Below are 17,726 nucleotides of genomic sequence, written 5' to 3' on the forward strand. Positions count from 1 at the left end.
TGCATATATATGTGTGTGTGTCTGAGTGTGTGTGTGTGATGGGGTGTTCTAGTCAAGACAAAAAAAAAAAATGCAAAACCCAAAATATCCCTGTGTCGTAACATTTCTGAGGCCGCCCCGCCCAACATGAAAACGGGTTCAACTAGAGTTCAGGTCTGAGGCCACGCCCCCTCGCCACCACGCCAGCAGGCAGACGGCGTGACGTCATGTGTGAGAAAGACCCCAACTACGCCCTAGTTTCTGATTCTGTCGGCGAGATCACAGCGACCCCCAGCGACCCCCAGCGGGGCCTGGTCCACTTCCCCATTAACACTTTAAGAACAGCAGGTTTAAAAATGTGCTGGTTTTCATGTCACTTTTGTAAAAAGCATGTTGTGGTCTAAAATCATCTGCAAAATAAAGGTCTGTGGTCTACTTATGTAATTAAATTTCTGGTAAATAACTATATATTAATCTTAAAAAATTGTGTTAATTTGTCATTAACCAAATGTTGAATCAAATTTATATTTTTTTTTCAGAGAAAATGTAGCATGCAATTATGAAATATTGCAAAAAAACACTTCCAAAATATATCATTCTGCATGTCACAAACAGAATTTACTAATTTAATTCATTCTGTATTATCAAATCATGATGAGGAAAAAAATGAATGAATAAAGGATAATTTTTTTCACACTACATGTTTGTGTTTTTCATTTGTTTTTTAAATGTTTTATAGAATAAATATCTATAGGCTTTGTCATTACAGTTTCTAAATTCACTATTTCATTTAGACTATTTTATATATTTTGATTTTATTTACACTACATATTGTACATTTAAAAATATTATTTAAACAGTATGCATATTTAAATATGAAAAAAATTATCTACACTCTTATAATTATTCTACTCAATTGTAAATTAATTGTTGTGACACATACGTCATGTATGAGAAAAATAAACGTTCAGAAAAAAGCCTCAAATTACTTTATAAGACATGACCCGACTATCCCGACTTTGGTTCTTTTTTTTATTTATTACTAAATGTTTTTATTATATATGAATATAACAACCATTGTCACTAATATTTTCCACATTATAGATAATTAGTATTTTATGAAAAACGATGTAACATTATGACTGCAGATGTACAGTATTATAGGCTCTGGACTAACCCTGATACAATTTATGTTTAACATGAATGTAACTAACATTTCTGTTTAATATTTTTTTTATGGTTCCTTACAAATTAAATAATAAAATATTAAACACAATAAATAAAAAAGTGAAAATAAAGGTAAAAATACATAAGATGAACTTTAAAAATATTATATTAAAAAAAAGATATCTATAAAGCACAAATTTAAAAGATTGGTTTACATCCTAAATTTAGTTCTAAAATAATGTTTATACATACATTTTTTATAACAATTATAAGAACATCATGTATTTATTTTATTTAAATGTCGATGATACAATAATTTTAAAAGAAAATTCTTTTTATGTATTTCATCAAAAAAAATAAAAAAAGTAAAAATAAAAAAATGATTAATTCATAGTCTCGAAACAGCATATTTATCCTTCACACAGCACTCTTTAATGCTGTCATGGGAAGGGGGAAAGAGTTGCAACACTTTAACTTAAACAGTTTACATTGACAAAATTGGATAAGTTAAATGTGATATGTACCTATAATATGTATCTATATATGTGTGTGTGTGTGTGTGTGTTCTCTTTGAGTTAATAACATGTAACCTACTAAAAAGGCCTGCAAATAAAGAAACATATTAAATACAAATATATTAATCTACTACACATTTTTTCTTGTGAACTACAGTATATTTCAATTATATTTTTTAAATGTATTTTAATGTGCGTACGCACTCACTGTTTCTCGAGAGAATAATGAAACACAAGCCGACGAAGTATGGTGGAAGTTTATCTTTTCTGTGTATAGAGACAAGGAATACAAAAACAGTTAATGTACATGTTAGGAGCCCACAGATGATCTAATAAATACATTTATAATAAATTAGAAATAAATAGTGTCATAGTTCATAACGTAGTTTTGGTGTTTGTGAATAATAAAACCTGAACAAATTAGCAAGAGGTACAAAACATATTGTAAAGCCTTTGGAATAAAAAATGTTTGTTCAATGTTTGTGTTTTTTATCTGCAACCTAAAACAACTATAAGAACATTTTTGTACAACAAAGTTCCCAGCAAAGCTGGTTTTTTTAGTGTGTAGATTTGTGCAACTTGACCTTGTGGAACTATCTGAGCGGCTGAGATCACACTACAAGCTTTAGGCTCAGAAGTAGCGACGGGGATATACCTCGATAGGAAGTCTAGGAGCGCCCACTAGTGTTCACAATATGTACTACAGCAGCATCAAACAATTCGAAATATGTACTTTCTTAAAGCAGGAACACTTATTTTATCCTTCACCAGCCTTTATGCCTCGAAGATTCATTTGATTTTAATAACCACCTTCAATAAGAGTTTGACAGATATCCATTGTATTTAGTGTTTCCCTGAGAATTTTATTACTGTGAGGTTTCAAATGTCTTTGAAACAGCATGTTTATCACCATGGGATGAGCAACACTTACAACCCACATTAATTCAATTCTGATGTGTTAGTGTTAGTAGTTCTTTTAAACAGTGACCCAACACATTGTTTTAATGGCCACTATGAAAAGATGAATTAACAAAGCACACAATTCAACAGTTAAATTAATAAATACAACTTGCATGGAAAATAAAACATACAGATTTTTTAAAAACATATTTCACTGTGTTCTTCATTATATCCGACGTAGATGGAATGAATGTGAGTAAATAAATTAGATTTTGTCAAGGTTGAATTCCTTCTGACACATCTGCAAAGTAAAATCTTGGTCTAAACTTGAAGTATTTTACTTTGGATGACAAAAAAGCCTGCTTTTCTACCTGCCAACAGACTCCTTACACATAATAAATGGTAATTTCATCCACACCGTTCTCTTCAGTCAGCTGATAAATACTTTGAATGCCTGTTTTTCCAGAAGATGGGGTATCAAGTATCACGGCTGAACAGTTCATTTATTCTCCTACAGCTGAAGGACATAGGTCAGAAGAAATCCACAACCATTCGGCACGTTCATCAATAGCAGGATGTGTGATGCACCAGGTGTACTTGGTACGAAGAACACTGCAGAACACAAAAGGATGGAAACGATTTTCATCCAAAGCTTGCGTACGCGGCGTCGGCAGGATTTCATATTTCCATGGGAAATGTACATAATACACCAGATCAGAGTGTTTGATCAGCCTCTGCACACAAAGCTCACAAGTCCAAGTCTTAAGTCAGCCCTCATGAGGCGCTGAGGTGTGTGCTGTTGCTGTGTGGAGTGTGTGTTATCACCCTGCATGCTGGTTCCAGTGCAGAAAGTGAAACTGTGGAGGCGCAGGACGGGGAATCTTCTACTGTGCACAGGCAGAAGGGAAAGAAACACAAGATGAGAGGCAGTGAGGTTATAGACAAGGCTGCTATTTACAGTCTCACAAAAGATCTTTTCAGCATGCAAACCAATAACATGGAATATATCAATTTATTATTACGAACAGCAGGATTTAAAATCCTATTTTGATTGTTACTGGCTCATATAATGCATGTATGCATGCAAGAAAAAAATGGTCTTGCATTAACGCAAAGCAGGTCTTATTGTAACATCCGGGCCACACAGCCTGCATGAGCAGCGCGGCTCGGCTGCATGTCAGCTATGGCTGCTCGATTATGGCAAAAATCACAATTACAATTAATACAAAAATAATTGTCAATTATTTTGGTCAATATTGAGATCACGATTATTAAACACGATTACCTGTTGACTTTGGAAACATCATGCATTTAAAAAGAACATTTTGTAGCCTACACTTTAAAGTTAAATGCATCCATCTGGTGCACTTTGAGAGCAAAATAAGAGGCTAGATATATGTTGTGCTCTAGTAAACAATTTAACTAAAGACACATTGGTTGTATAGATATGAATGGTGATGAAAAAAGTCACACCCACAAAGTATGGTAAAAGAGAAGGGGTCCGTGGTTCAAGACGGCAAAAGCGCACCGCTGTAAAGGAAAGGGGTGCGCTGGATTTATAAAGACAAAACGAGAGCGTCATTGCCAAACGGAATGTGGTACAATAATTGTTTTATGATAATTATCTTGTTTTCATAATCGTTGGAAGCCAAAATTGTAATAGTAATTGAAATTTGGTTAATTGCACAGCCGTAGTGTCAGCCGCGTCTCTTCTAGAGATTCGAGATCTTTCCGCGTGCCGCATGCGGTTCACAGCAAAAATAGACAGGGAAAATGATCTTTTGACAGAATATTGACATCATACCAGCAACATAGTTTTAATGTGTATATTTCTAGAATATGTCAGAGACATGGAAAAAAAACTTAAAAGGTATTTTTAACTCCACACTTCCTGTTTCCGTCTCAAAATAAAAGCCCTCGAGCGTTTTTTTGTGGACAGAAATCCTTCATTTGTTAAGACAATTCTTTTATTCTGAAATTTTTGCAGGCCAATGTTGTGGAAAATGCAGTGATGTGCACGGCTCCATAAATGAAGTGTAAGGTTTTTAATTGTGGATAATTATTATTATTTACAAATGAGCACATGCTTTTTAACCCTTTTCTGTCTAAAATAAATATAAATGACATTATTATGAAATTAAATGGCCATTATAAAAGGCAAACTCTATGTAGAAAGAAACGGCTGGCAGTAGCAGCAGCACACGTTAGTCACAATGAATAAATAAATGTAATGCTATGTCTTCCTTTACTAAATGTATTATATTTGTAAAAAAGCTACCTTCCATATCCATTTGTATTGCTTCGACCATCTGCTGTATTAGGCACAGTTGTCCACGTCATCCACTGGCTCCTCTGGAGCGGGTGCAACCAGCCGGTCGTATGAGACAGCCAGCATCGTCTGTATATTAATTTTAATACGAGAAGGACAAAAAAAGGAGAAACTGTTTAGAAAGGAAGCTCTGAGAGACAAAACAAGTGTAGGATTCGCTTCTAGATTTCTTCTATTGCTTTCATTTTCTCAGATCTCTCTCATTAATAAACTCCTATTACAAATCTAAAAAAAGACATTAGAATAAATATCAGAAAGCCTGATGCCTGAGCAAATAATTGTTGTTTGCTAAAAAGCACTTTTCTTCACTCAGTTGCAAAGTGAATCCTGAAAATTGACAGTTTTAAAGAAACCCTGTGAACCCCTGCGTCAGAGCTGTCAGTGATGTGGCAGCGTGTCTTTTACAGTGAAAATAATGAAGGACAGAACAGACAGGGCTGTGAAAGGAGCTTCCTGGTGGACCTAATTTAAAAGAAAGAAGTGCAATGTGGATTCCCTTTCACCTGTTTGAAGTGCACAGTCCTTCTCACACAGGCGCACACTAGGTTTAGTTATTTTCTTTCACAATGACAGTGGAAACATTTGGTTGCTGGGCTGTGGTTTGCCCACGCTTCATTAACAGGCATTAAAAAGCATTTTGTTGTGCTTGTTTGTTCCCGAACACAAGAGGAGCTGCTGGCTATAAGATGTCAACTCGCATCTTCTATTCCGAAACGGAAACCCAGTTTTCTGTGGTTTGTTTGTTTCTTATTTATTCTAATTAGATTCCCACTGCAAAAAACTCATTGCAATTTTTTGCTTGAAACAGAAATGAGACCCACAAATCATTTTAACCAGTGCTACGTCTTCTGCACATTGACAATGAGGGTAAATCAAAGAGTAATTACTATTTATTCCTGTAGGAGCGTGGCAAACTACAAAAGTATTCAGTACACAGCCCTAGTGGTTAATAAGGTTCCACTAAATTACAACAATCCCACAAGTGGTGGAGAAATAGTCTGTTTTATCCCTCACGTGGCTGCATAAACTGAGAGTTCCCCACTTACAGCCATAATGTCCTTCACTCAACCACAGACATGATGACTTGGACGTAGACACATTCTCTGTTGTTTCCTTTTGCATACCGTAAGCAGAGCCAGCAGCGCCATCATCACCCCCATCATAATGTACAGGTTCTCGGTGAGGCCACCAGCCCACAAGGGGCCCAGGATGGTAGCTAGACCTCCCACTGAGCGACGCACTCCCTGGCTGAAACCTACAATACAAGCGAGACACAAAAAAAGACTCAACACACCAAACAACGCGGAGTACAGGACCTACTTTCCAACGTGCAGTGTTTTGTCTTCTCCACCAGATGGTGCCGTTTCTCACCTTGTGTTTTCTCTGAGGTAACTTTGGAGAAGAGGGAAACCTGAGCCACGGCTACAAATGGCAAACCCAGAACCTGCAGAAACACCCCGATGATGAACTCAGTCAGCGGCCACGGGTAAGGACCTACAGAAAACATCAAAACTCTGAGTGAATACACATGATACAGCCAAGTTCTAATATGGCATTTTAAATGTTTGATGTTCTATTCTTAGCAAAGTTATTCATATAAATACGTAAACCTTCTTTATCGATCAGGCCTCATCAGTAAATAATGCCCCATTAAACTGACTCTCGTCATTTCTGAAAACCCATTTTATAGACTTGCTTTTATGTGATCCTTTCATTGTCTTTTTATTGCTTTTTTCTTTCTATTTGTATTTATTTGATTGATGTTTTTATTGTTTTTATCCATTGTACTGTTTTATCTGTCTTGCTTTTGTTTGACCTCGCTGTTTAGCTTTTTGTTATATTGCCTTGTATCCTGCTTTTGCTTGCTTTGACTGTCAAAGCACTTTGTAAAACCCTGTTTTTAAAGGCGCTATATAAATAAAGTTATTATAATTATTATAATTATTATTATTATTATTGGTGGGAGATCAAGTTCTGTGGCAGCGTCAGTTACAGTTGATGAAGATCTGTGTGCACAATAACAAAAGTGAGAAGTTTCTCCAGTGCACTCTGACCTAGCGGGTTAACCATGAAGCTGAGGCTCCAGACACCAGCGATGATGCAGATGGCCAGACCGACGGCCAGGATCACCCGCTCAGCGAAACGCTGGCTCAGCCAGCGCACAAACAGAAAGCCAGCGATCACCTCCACACCGCAGAGACAGTACATCACGCTGTTCTCCAGCTCCCCGTAGTTGAAGTACTTCTGGGTCAACGGGGTCACCATAGTCTGGGGAGGGAATGTGTGGATATGTTGGCACATGTTAACAAGTCATTTTGTCTCGAAGTCATGAAAACATGAAGTGAAAATGTCTGCCAGTAGTATGCCATAATTCCTAATTCCCCAGCATGGTTTCACCTCCAGGTCTGAAGAGTGAAGCCACTGTGGAACTGCCTTAAACTTGCATTCTTTCTAAGCAGGGTGAGACTCCTCTGGTTGCAAAAAGAAGTCTGATTGTAAACATTGTAAACATGAGTTTATGGTCTCAATCGCTAGTTTCAAGTGTTCTTGAATACAGCATGATGTTCATTTAGTAAATTATGGTCCTATTAAGAGTCAAATAAACCATAGAGCAGGGGATGCTTTAGGGCGTGGCTACCTTGAGATTGACAGGTCGCTACCACGGCGTTGTACAGTCTGGTAGTTGTCCGCATTTTCGTCTTATAACTTTAACAGTGTGTTTTCAGTTAATGAAAGTTAACTGTAACATTTTGGTCGCCTAAAAGCAAGGCCAAATACTAAGATGGCGGCGGCCAAAATGCCAAACTCAAGGCTTCAAAACGGCAGTCCACAAACCAATGGGTGACGTCACGGAGACTACGTCCACTTCTTATATACAGTCTATGGATTTCACTTGTTTCTGAATTATTTAGAAACAAGCATCAATATATTGACGGCAGGCAGATTACTCCACTAGTTTCCGGAAAGTGATCCCTAACTAAAAAAATATAAAGAGAACTTGGGTTTTTATTAAATCATCTGATATCTATATGTATGTTTCTGTCTGTGTGTCTTTACTGCACCTCCAGCACTGTCTGATTGAAGAGGGTGATGAACTGAGAAGCCAGCAGCACGACCACTTCTTCTCTCAGGAACTCTACAGAGGGAGAGTCAGAGAACATACTTTTAAGACCTTAAATTGAGAGAATGTGTGCTTACAGCTTTTCCCAGACTTTTTATGGACCCCAGATTGGTATTGACACATTGTCCAGTACCACTCACCTCGGGATAGGCTGAAATTCTTAAAGGGGGCGGGGGACTCATGGGACTCTGGTGGCACGGGAGAGAGAGGTGGAGAGATGTGATTCAGCGTGTTATTTGAGGCAGCAGCGACGTCACATCCGGGCGGGTTGGATGTCACAACCGAGCCGTAGGACCCCCCCAGCTCCTCGGGCCCCATCAGCGGCTTCTCCTCATCATCATCGTCTTCCACGAGCCTTGGCTCGTCCTCCACCTCTCTGCTCTCGCTTCGCAAACTCTCCTTGGCCTTCTCCTTCTCTAGAGGCGGTAGGTCCCAGTACATGAAGACCACCGCCACTTGAATGAGAGTCCACAGCAGGCACATGAACAACTGCAGGAGAAGAGTTACAACTTTTTTCTTTGAGGTGGGCAAAGAATGAGTTGCAAAGTTGAAACAACTTATTGCGGACACTTACCCCTGGTGCGGTATATTTATTGACCACAAAAGGACCCAATTGGAAATCACACAGCCTCAGGAAGATGTTAAATGCTGGACCTGTGTCAAACACAAAGTTATCTTATGTCACCCCCAAATCTTTGCAAATCATTTTACATAATCTTGGTAAGGAGCAAATTAACCTTAAAGCAACTCAAATCACACAAGCTATTTGTTCCATTCATCATGTGTTACTGCCCGTGCACTATGTTTGATTTTGCGTGTGAGCTCTGAGCATTCATTGTGTGAAATGTATTAGGAAGCTAGATGGTCAGTAATCTCTACCCACTCAAATCACCATCTGATTTTCTGTGTAAAGAATACAAAACTCAAATGATCAGCAGGCAGCTTTTAGAATTTGCCATCAGAAAGCAGCGGAGCACTGACCAATCAGAAGGCCAGCTTGTCGACATGCCATAACAACAGCGAATACAGTGGCACGGTCCTCCGGGGCAGTGCTCCTGGTCAGGAAGCCGAAGATAGATGAGCCAGCACCTGTGCCAATGCCTGAGGAAAATACACATTAATTACAGCACCGAAACATTGAGGTTGAAACCTGGAGATCTGTTGTATTATGTCATATAACTTATTATCATAGTCCTAAAATACACGGCATCAGAGTTAACGTGATATACCGTATCACCACAGATAAATGTTTCAAAGCATCATCAATGAGCTGAAATTTGGGGGATTTGTGTGTGCTATTGGGCGCTCTTACAAATTCGGAGAAAACTGTACCTCAGTGTTTTCAAGTTGTTGAATACTTTTAGCTGGTCAACCACACATTCTATTAATTATAATTCAGCATTTTTGGGTTAAACATGTATCGTATTTAAAAGATACTGATTACTGTTACAAGCCTCAAACGACGATGCAACGTTGTATGTACAAGCTCCAATTTACATCTTAAAGGGGACATATTATAAAAAAAGTGAGATTTTCATGTTTTTTTTATTATAAAGCAGAATTAAGTCCTATATCAATACTGTGAAAGTATCGAAACGCTTAATCCACAGGGAACTACACACAGCCTGTATTCAGAAACTCGGCATTTGAAACAAGCTTTCAGGATTTCTGTCCATTTGTGATGTCACAAATATACAATGTTTAGACCCTAATGTTCTGGTAGAAACACAAAATACAAGTATGAACCTGAAAATGAACATAATATGGGACCTTTAACATAATGATCCTGCCAAGCTATACTGATATGACAGATGTATTCTACTACTTCCTACTCTATCCGACTTTTTCAGTCCCGATACCGATACCTGGGTTTTGGGTATTGGCCGATACCGAGTACTGATCCGATACCAGAGTTTATTTAATTAGGAATTACAATTCAAGTGTAAACCTTTTTAATGCAGCAACAAATTGGTCCAAACTTAAACAGGAATTAAAATTCCAGTATATAATATATATAGTATATAAACATAGAATTGAAATGAATAGATTGGCCTGATCGGGTATCGATCCAGCTATTTGAGTCATCGGCCCGATATCCACTATCAGTATCGGTGCATCTCTAATTCTACTGTCTTGCCACCTGCCAAATGACTAATAAGTCAGTGTCACTTTGTACGGACTCACCTGCCACCAGTCTGCTTGACAGTAACAGCCACTTGGAGTAGCCCATAAAGTACATGAAGTTACCTGGAGGAGTAGAAAAATAAAGTGAGCCAAATATCTTAATAACAAACAGAATATATTGTATTAAGTTTGTGTTTTTTTAAATGAGAATACAGTTTCAAGGCAGTCGTGGTGGAAACACAAAACATGAGCGGACTCACCAATTATCTCAAAACAGTTGGCAAACAAGATGATCTTCTTGGTGGTCCGCATTCTGTCGGACCAAAGGCCGAACAGCGGTCCTGACAGGAGGCCGCTCAGGCTGAACGCCGACAGGGCATAACCCAGAAAGTAAGGCGGTGCATCCAAAGTCTGCAAATACCTCCATATTGTGGGCAATATTACAGCTGGGGGAGACAGGAAGCAGAATTAGTTTTTATTATCTGCCTTCTGAAGTTTAGTGTCTTATTTTGAAAACAGATAAATGTCTACACAGCACATTATGAAGTGAAGTGCATCTGCTGAACTTACACTGCCTAACTCAGTAATGCAGAGTCATAAGCCCTACATTGACCAATATACTGTAGCTCTGTTGGGCTGCATCCACACATGACATCTCATAAATTAGTTTATTGCAACCCTGTGACTCTCCTGAGCCCTATAGTGACCTTTATCAGAGGCTGAGTTGGTGATAAGACGGTGAAACAAGATTAAATAATGTCTGGAGGTTTTAATTCTAGGTGCAACTTTAAATATGTTCCATGTGTGCTAGTAATGTCAACAGAGTGGTACAGTAGCTCTTTCTCCATGTCAATGCCTCCAGGCTTATTATCATATAGACAAAGGATAGTGCTGACCCATTATAACCCCAATTCAAGACACACAATAAAGCTGCTCTCAGGGACATTCAAGAGAGGAAATTAAACTTCCATCAACTGGAGGAATGTGTCATCCTTACCCACAAGATGAGGAAATCATTGTCAGGAGCTTGTTTTGTCTTTGTGTGTTTTAGTCTTGTGCTGTTTGTTCTTGAATTATCATTATTGTAATGAATTATAATTGTGTTTTGACCCCAGGCAGAATAGCTGCTGCAATGCTGTAGCTAATGAGGATCCTAATAACCCAAACTAAATCCTGACGGAGACATTTCTTTGTGATAAATCAGCTTTTAGGATATTATACCTACAGTGAGTGACCATGGAAAAAAACAAAACATGTTCACTGTAATGAAATCTAACACAAGAAGAGGGGGGTTGATATAACTCTTTTGAAGGAGTGTAGTTAGAGGTATTTTTCCATTGTATTGCATTATAATGATGTTAATGTTTAATGGGCTTAAACACTGAGCTAACCTCAGCCAGATTCCAGTTAAATATGGACTGGTCTGCAGCTTGATTGAAGGTGAGAACATCGAGGTCCTTGGGTACTGTTTGGGTTATATGTAAAACAACCTGAGCAAAATATGCTATTCTTCAATTGCACATTAATTCCACCGTGTTTCTCTTTGAGGCAGATTCTGGTAATTATTCAACTTTAAGTCAATGAATAAGTAACTTGCATTGTGGAGATGACTTTGAAACAGACCACAATGTAGCCAGATTAAGATAACTAACACAACAATGGAACACTTCAATGAAGTTACTGATCCACTCCTATCCTTTTGCATAACTATACTCATGAATATAGTCCTGGCCAAAGTGTTCATTCCCTGATTGGCTCATATAATGATTGCGTCAAAGTGTAGAGTTTGTTTTGTGTCTTTATTATGTAAGCAAACAGAATAGGTTTGAGAGCAAAACTATCGACATGCAATCAAACAAATATTTTATTGCAAGTAAAATAAATTTGAGATTAAAAATGTATTAATGCAATTCCACAAGTTTCGTGTGCAAATTCAAAAGTTTTGCTTGCTGTCGAGCTGAATCTCCTGGGCAAGCGGAACACTGAAAGATGTAAGACACGTCTCTATTGGCCAGTCTCTATCGGAATGACAGCTGTTCAACAGCAACGTCCACTGTTAGTAGATGAGGAAAGGGCTGTTGAAGTCCATGGAGAAGATGACTCTAAATGGGACCATAATTTACTAAATGAACATCATGCTGTATTGAAGAAGACTTGAAACTAGCGATTGAGACCAAAAACTCATGTTTACAATGTTTACTGAGGTAATAAATCAAGTGAGAAGTAGGCTCATTTTCTCATAGACTTCTATACAATCAGGCTTCTTTTTGCAACCAGAGGAGTCGCCCCCTGCTGGCTGTTAGAAAGAATGCAAGTTTAAGGCACTTCCTCATTGGCTTCACTTTTCAGACCCCAGAGGTTGCCTACTGGTTTCAACTGGTTGCATGTAGATGTAGCTTTTATTTAACGATCTGTGACATTGTAATGGGTTAAATAAAACACATGGTTTTGTCAGCCTGTAGCTGCTGGCTCACCTCAATTAGCTAGTCACTCATACGTCATAGGTATTATTACATGCACAGGCTGCCTATTAGCCTGCATGACGTTGTGTATGTAGCTATTAAAAGGACTATTTGTGTTGGAACGATTGAATGTTGGTTTACGTAATATACAGTGGATGTTGCCAAGTTGTCTATCCAATCGAGACTGGCCAATAGAGACCTGTCTTGCATCTTTCAGCGAGGTTCATGAGGTTCAGCTCAACAGCAAACAAAACTTTTGGATTCACAAACAAAATTTTGGGATTTGTATTAATACATTTTTAATACAATTTTATTTTACTTGCAATAAAACATTTTTTGATTGCAGTTTCGTTAGTTTTGCTCTTTAATCTATTTTTTTATTATTATTATTATTACAGTGTGGAAAGTTTCGCTCTCAAACCTATTCTGTTGATTGGATAATAGACACAGTACTAACTCCATATAAAACATCTCCTCAGAAGAAATGCAAACACAACTTATCAAACCACAATATCCAGTAGGTACAGTATGTTCCACCAAAATTCATAGGTATGAAGAGTAAACAAATCACTGTACATGGCACTATAACCACCAACCTATAGCCTATAGTTATGACTAATGTAATTACTATTATAAGAAGAATAGCTTGACATACATGTAATGCCATACTGCATGTTTTCTTCACAGTCACAGAAATAGAACCATGTAGGTGTTTAAAGGGAACATGATGAATTAAAAATAGATCTTACCATACTCCACACCGCTCAGAAGAAATATGAGCCCGATGGTGAAGAATGTGAGCTTCTTCTTCCGTCGGTGATCCATCGTGTTTGGCTGCTAAAAGTCACTTTACATGCAGATCCATGTTCATTCTCTACTGAACACCACAGTGGACATAATCCTGAGTGCGCTGCTTCCAATTAGAGCTGAACGCATGAAGGGACATCATACCAAGTGTGTCTGTGGCCAGGTTTAGAAATACTTTAAACAGGAGTGTGCGTATTGTTCCTCATATCTCTACCGTGACTGCGCTGCTCTGAGGTGAAGTAAACGCCCTGTACAGGTGAAGCTAGAAGCACCAGTCCCGACGTGCAAACATTGCACAAGACAGACGTCCCCGGCTGGGATGCTCCTGCGCACTCTAATCCAACCTGACATCACTTCCGGCGGACTAGTCCCCAAACACCCCCTGTCCTCTCCCCCTATCATGGATGTATAGATTTCATCTATAGGTTTAATACACAAGTGTCAAGATGCATTTGATGCATGACTATTTAAAGATAATATAAATTGACAAAATAAAAGGGCTCTGTGATGAATACTTTTGAGTATAATTTGAATTTCACATTAAAATGATTAGAAATCACAGAATGTCTAGAAAGGAAATTCTAAAAATCTAATAAACTATGATAAGTTTTGGAAAATGTTCGGCAATGTCGTAAAGTAATCCTAAATTGTAGTAATTTTATCTTATTTTTTTAACTTTTTTTCCTTGTTTTGTTTTGTGTTCTGTATGTTTTGTTTTGTTTTGATTTTTTTTAATCCTATAATCTTTTCTTTGTTTTTATTCCTGTGATTACTTTCTTTATTTCTTTAGTTTTTCTAATTTATTGTCAATTTTACTTTTCACTATAAAATATATAAACAATGTAGGGATGATATCAGTATGAACATCATATGTAAGCAAATATAAATTTATGTTAACTCCTGCAATAAAGTGCATACTGTATACATAAACAAAAGTTGTAGTAATTATTTTATTTTTTAACATTTGTTTCTTGTTTTGTTTTGTGTTCTGTGGGTTTTGTTTTGATTTTTTGTATCCTATAATCTTTTACTTGATTTTATTCCTGTTATTATTTTCTTTATTTCTTTAGTTTTTTTCTCATTTATTATCATTTTTACTTTTCACTATAAAATATATAAACATTGTAGGGATGATATCAGTTTGAACATCATGTGTAAGCAAATGTCAATTTATGTTAACTCCTGCAATAAAGTACATACTGTATACATCAAAAACAAGTTGAAGTAATTGTGATTTTTTTTCCTGTTTTGTTTTGTCTTCTGTATGTTTTTTTTTGTTTTTTTTTAATCCTATAATCTTTTCCTTGTTTTTATTCCTGTTATTACCTTTATTTTTTTTCCCTCATTTATTCTCATTTTTACTTTTCACTATAAAATATATAAACATTTTAGGGATGATATCAGTACAAACACCATCATATGTAAGCAAATGTAAATGTATGTTAACTCCTGCAATAAAGTGCATACTGTATACACTAAAAAAAGTTGTAGTAATTATTATTATTATTATTATTATTATTATAAACCAAACTGAAGATGTTACACTGAAAAACCTCAAAATATGAAGCTTAGAAAAGAAGCTGAAATCCATAACAGGAAATCTTGCAGTAGCATAATATGACAAAGGAGAACAAAGCCTGGCACAACCAGGACTCAAATAATGTGCAGACTCTGTTATCCTATGTCCTCTGTAGGTTTCAGTTGGACTTTGTCACTTCGGTCATCCAGGCTAAACCATCACTGTCACAATCTGAACTTGATTTGCATTCAGTGTTTAATTAGACCAGCTGACACCAGTGGGAAAACTATTTAGCATGATGACTTACTTAATGGTTGGCATGTGAGCAAATAACCCACAGTATCTACTGTTGATTATGGTGTGTCAGAGGCACAAACACTAATCAGTGTGGGTCCCATGATGGTGAAAATGCTGTTTCGGACACTTCTCCACCCTGACAACAGCGTTTTGGTGAAAAACACTGAATATTTTTACGTGTTTGGGCAGAAAATGTGTGACGTTACGTTACTGATCAACAGCACAAATTCTGCTACAGTATAGAGTAGAACATTCAAATCCAGTATTTGCAAGATTAAGTCCACGATATTCCTACAACAACTTGGTGTGGTACTCTTTCTTAAACATACAGTATTGCTTTTCTTAAGGCTACACACTTATTCTACACTGCAGCATCACTACATTCAAATAAGGCTTCCATGCACATATCAGGAGTTGGTGTGAGTCATTGGCAGTGTTCCTCCCCATCCTGTGACATCCATTAGCGCTGATATTGAGATGCCTGTGTTGCACACAAAAGCTGCCCTCTTCACTCTTAATTCAATCTTCTGTCTCCTGAGTGTCCACGTTTTAGTTAGCCCAAGCAAATACAGGACCATCCCATCTGTGAGCTGGTAGAAAAGTATTTTAACTTCCTGAAATATTTGCCAGAGGATCTAGTCAACATCTCAACTTTCAATGTTTTACTTACTAGTTAATCTGGGGATTGTTGGTGTATATAAAAGAGGAGAAAGTAGCAGCACTGAAGGCCAAATAAAGTTGCAGCTACTTGCTCAACAACATACATAATCATCTTTGAATACTGACATCGAAGCAGATTTTAATTGAAAACCTTTTTTTTTTTTTTTTTTTACTTTTGATGCAAGCTGATTCCAGTTACTCTGAACTGACAGACCGTCCTCACTGTGAACAGTTTTCATGGGAACTATAAATACAGTACTACCTATAATCACTTAACTGGGACTCAGTTTCTGGAAAGAGTTGTTGCAGACTGTTCTGTTGTTTTTAAAGATGGGTGCAGTCAATCTAAATCCTTCTGGATTAGACATCTACCAGACATGTTAGTACTTCATTCACTGTTTGTGGGAATGATTGCATTAATTCATGTTTAGAATCAATATTAAATACAGTCTTTGGCCCAGTTGGAACCAGCTTCTTAATGAAATCCTTCTCCCTCCTGTCCTCTTCACTATAGCAGTTTGCCTGCAGTCCAAATATTGAGAAACAGTGTTACAAAATAAAACCTAATTCAACATGTTTGCAAGAGCCCCTGAGCAGTTGCCACAGTATATGGTTGGTTGAAAAGAATAAAAGATAAGAAAAGTGATTTAAAAAAGGGGACTGACAATCTAAGAATCGTTTTGTATAAAAGAAATCTTTATTTACAGTTTGCCAGCAGATGGAGGTTGCAGCAGTTCTCAAGTGTCACAGTCTTTAATGTGTAGTCCATCTCCTTGGAGGAAACATTTTGAAACTACAAAAGTAAAAAACTAAATATGATTTTTTTTCAGCGTCCAAGTGTTCTGTCTGTTGGATGATGGTCTCGGCTCCAGACTTGAGAATGTTTTCAGTATGCAGTTCATCATGACTTTAAAGTTGGCTGTGGCAGTGGAAAAACCAGGGTATGAGGGCGAGCAGAGTTTTAGAAGGCCAGTTTCTTCATGAGGAGGTAAACCCTGGCGTCCACCTCGAAGCCGTGAAGGTTGTTGGCATCTCCTTGCAGCCTCATGAGGAGGCCGCCGTAAGACACGTAGGCAGAGCTGAGAGAAGAAAGGAACTAGATTAAAGCTAACAAATGAGAGTTTCCAACTATTGTACAAACTGATAAAAATGTCATCATCATTATCTCTCTCTCTCTCTCACACACACACAGACTTTTGTTGGGCAAGTTAATTATTTTCCATAAATGCATTACACAACTGATGGTGATAATTTGTAGAAAATATTGTACTGATGATAATCCACTTACAAGCCACCTAGAGTGTATTCTTCTTGTAACAGTTATTAGATTTTATTATAGGAACATTTTGGCTGAAAATGTGAGCAATTTACATGAAAATAAATGTACAAAATATTATTGAAATTGTGAAAATGTAAAAAAAAAAATGGTTGAATTTTAAATGAAATGTTTCTGTTGTAACTTCAATATGCTATTGTGTCAATTACTGTACTAATAATGTATCAATAACAACTGCAATGCTACTTGTTTATGTTAACTGTATATTTGGCTAAATTATATTAACATATACAAGACTGAGCAATATTAAAATGAGTAACAATCACTTACAGGCGTGTGGCTGCTTCTGTTGAAGTCTCATCGCCCTCAATCTTGTAAACTTTCCCATACATCACATAATCAAACTGGTCCGCTCTAGAAATTGAAACAAAGTCAAACGAGAGCACAAATTTAAAACGGGCAAAAAAAATACTGCATAGCACCGGAGACAGTCACACTAGAAATGTGCACACAAATGCTATTAGATCCTTTAAAAAAAGAAATCCACCAAATAGCATTTATTGGTAATGC

General features: G+C 37.2%; 2 protein-coding genes across 3 annotated transcripts in view; both read right to left on the reverse strand.

Annotated features, from left to right (window-relative positions):
• Positions 1-1,904: 1,904 nt before the first annotated feature.
• mfsd8l1 (major facilitator superfamily domain containing 8-like 1) lies at positions 1,905-13,728 on the reverse strand. Of its 2 annotated transcripts, none has more exons than XM_037771167.1 (12): positions 13,347-13,728; positions 10,396-10,581; positions 10,196-10,258; positions 8,993-9,112; positions 8,586-8,665; positions 8,152-8,500; positions 7,953-8,026; positions 6,945-7,158; positions 6,262-6,384; positions 6,015-6,145; positions 4,840-4,959; positions 1,905-3,445 (listed from the first exon to the last, which is right to left on the reverse strand). In XM_037771167.1, exons 1-11 carry the CDS (start codon positions 13,420-13,422, stop codon positions 4,879-4,881), a joined length of 1,497 nt encoding a protein of 498 aa, XP_037627095.1. In that variant the 5' UTR covers positions 13,423-13,728; the 3' UTR covers positions 1,905-3,445; positions 4,840-4,878. The 2 variants fall into 2 exon arrangements, with proteins under 2 accessions (XP_037627095.1, XP_037627094.1); XM_037771166.1 differs by having other exon boundaries at positions 1,905-3,448.
• Positions 13,729-16,555: 2,827 nt separating this feature from the next.
• The window catches only part of polr2h (RNA polymerase II, I and III subunit H), a 4,032-nt gene continuing 2,861 nt past the window's right edge, over positions 16,556-17,726 (reverse strand). The window contains exons 5-6 of the mRNA XM_037768854.1: positions 17,487-17,570; positions 16,556-16,959 (exon numbers count right to left, since the gene is read on the reverse strand). Of these exons, the coding sequence (XP_037624782.1) occupies positions 16,842-16,959; positions 17,487-17,570 (202 nt within the window). The 3' untranslated portion in view covers positions 16,556-16,841. The remainder of the gene's footprint in view (positions 16,960-17,486; positions 17,571-17,726) is intronic.

This window comes from Sebastes umbrosus, chromosome 5 (genome assembly GCF_015220745.1).
Source record: "Sebastes umbrosus isolate fSebUmb1 chromosome 5, fSebUmb1.pri, whole genome shotgun sequence".
NCBI classification, from domain to species: Eukaryota; Metazoa; Chordata; class Actinopteri; order Perciformes; family Sebastidae; genus Sebastes; species Sebastes umbrosus.

What these genes read in the sequence shown, in the direction of transcription:
- mfsd8l1 (XM_037771167.1), bottom strand. Translation starts at nt 13,422, where the DNA reads ATGGATCACCGACGGAAGAAGAAGCTCACATTCTTCACCATCGGGCTC. An exon ending in ATAAATATACCGCACCAGGG is followed by an intron (nt 8,501 to 8,585) that starts GTAAGTGTCCGC and finishes CTTCTCCTGCAG; the next exon opens with TTGTTCATGTGCCTGCTGTG. An exon ending in GAATTTCAGCCTATCCCGAG is followed by an intron (nt 8,027 to 8,151) that starts GTGAGTGGTACT and finishes CTCCCTCTGTAG; the next exon opens with AGTTCCTGAGAGAAGAAGTG.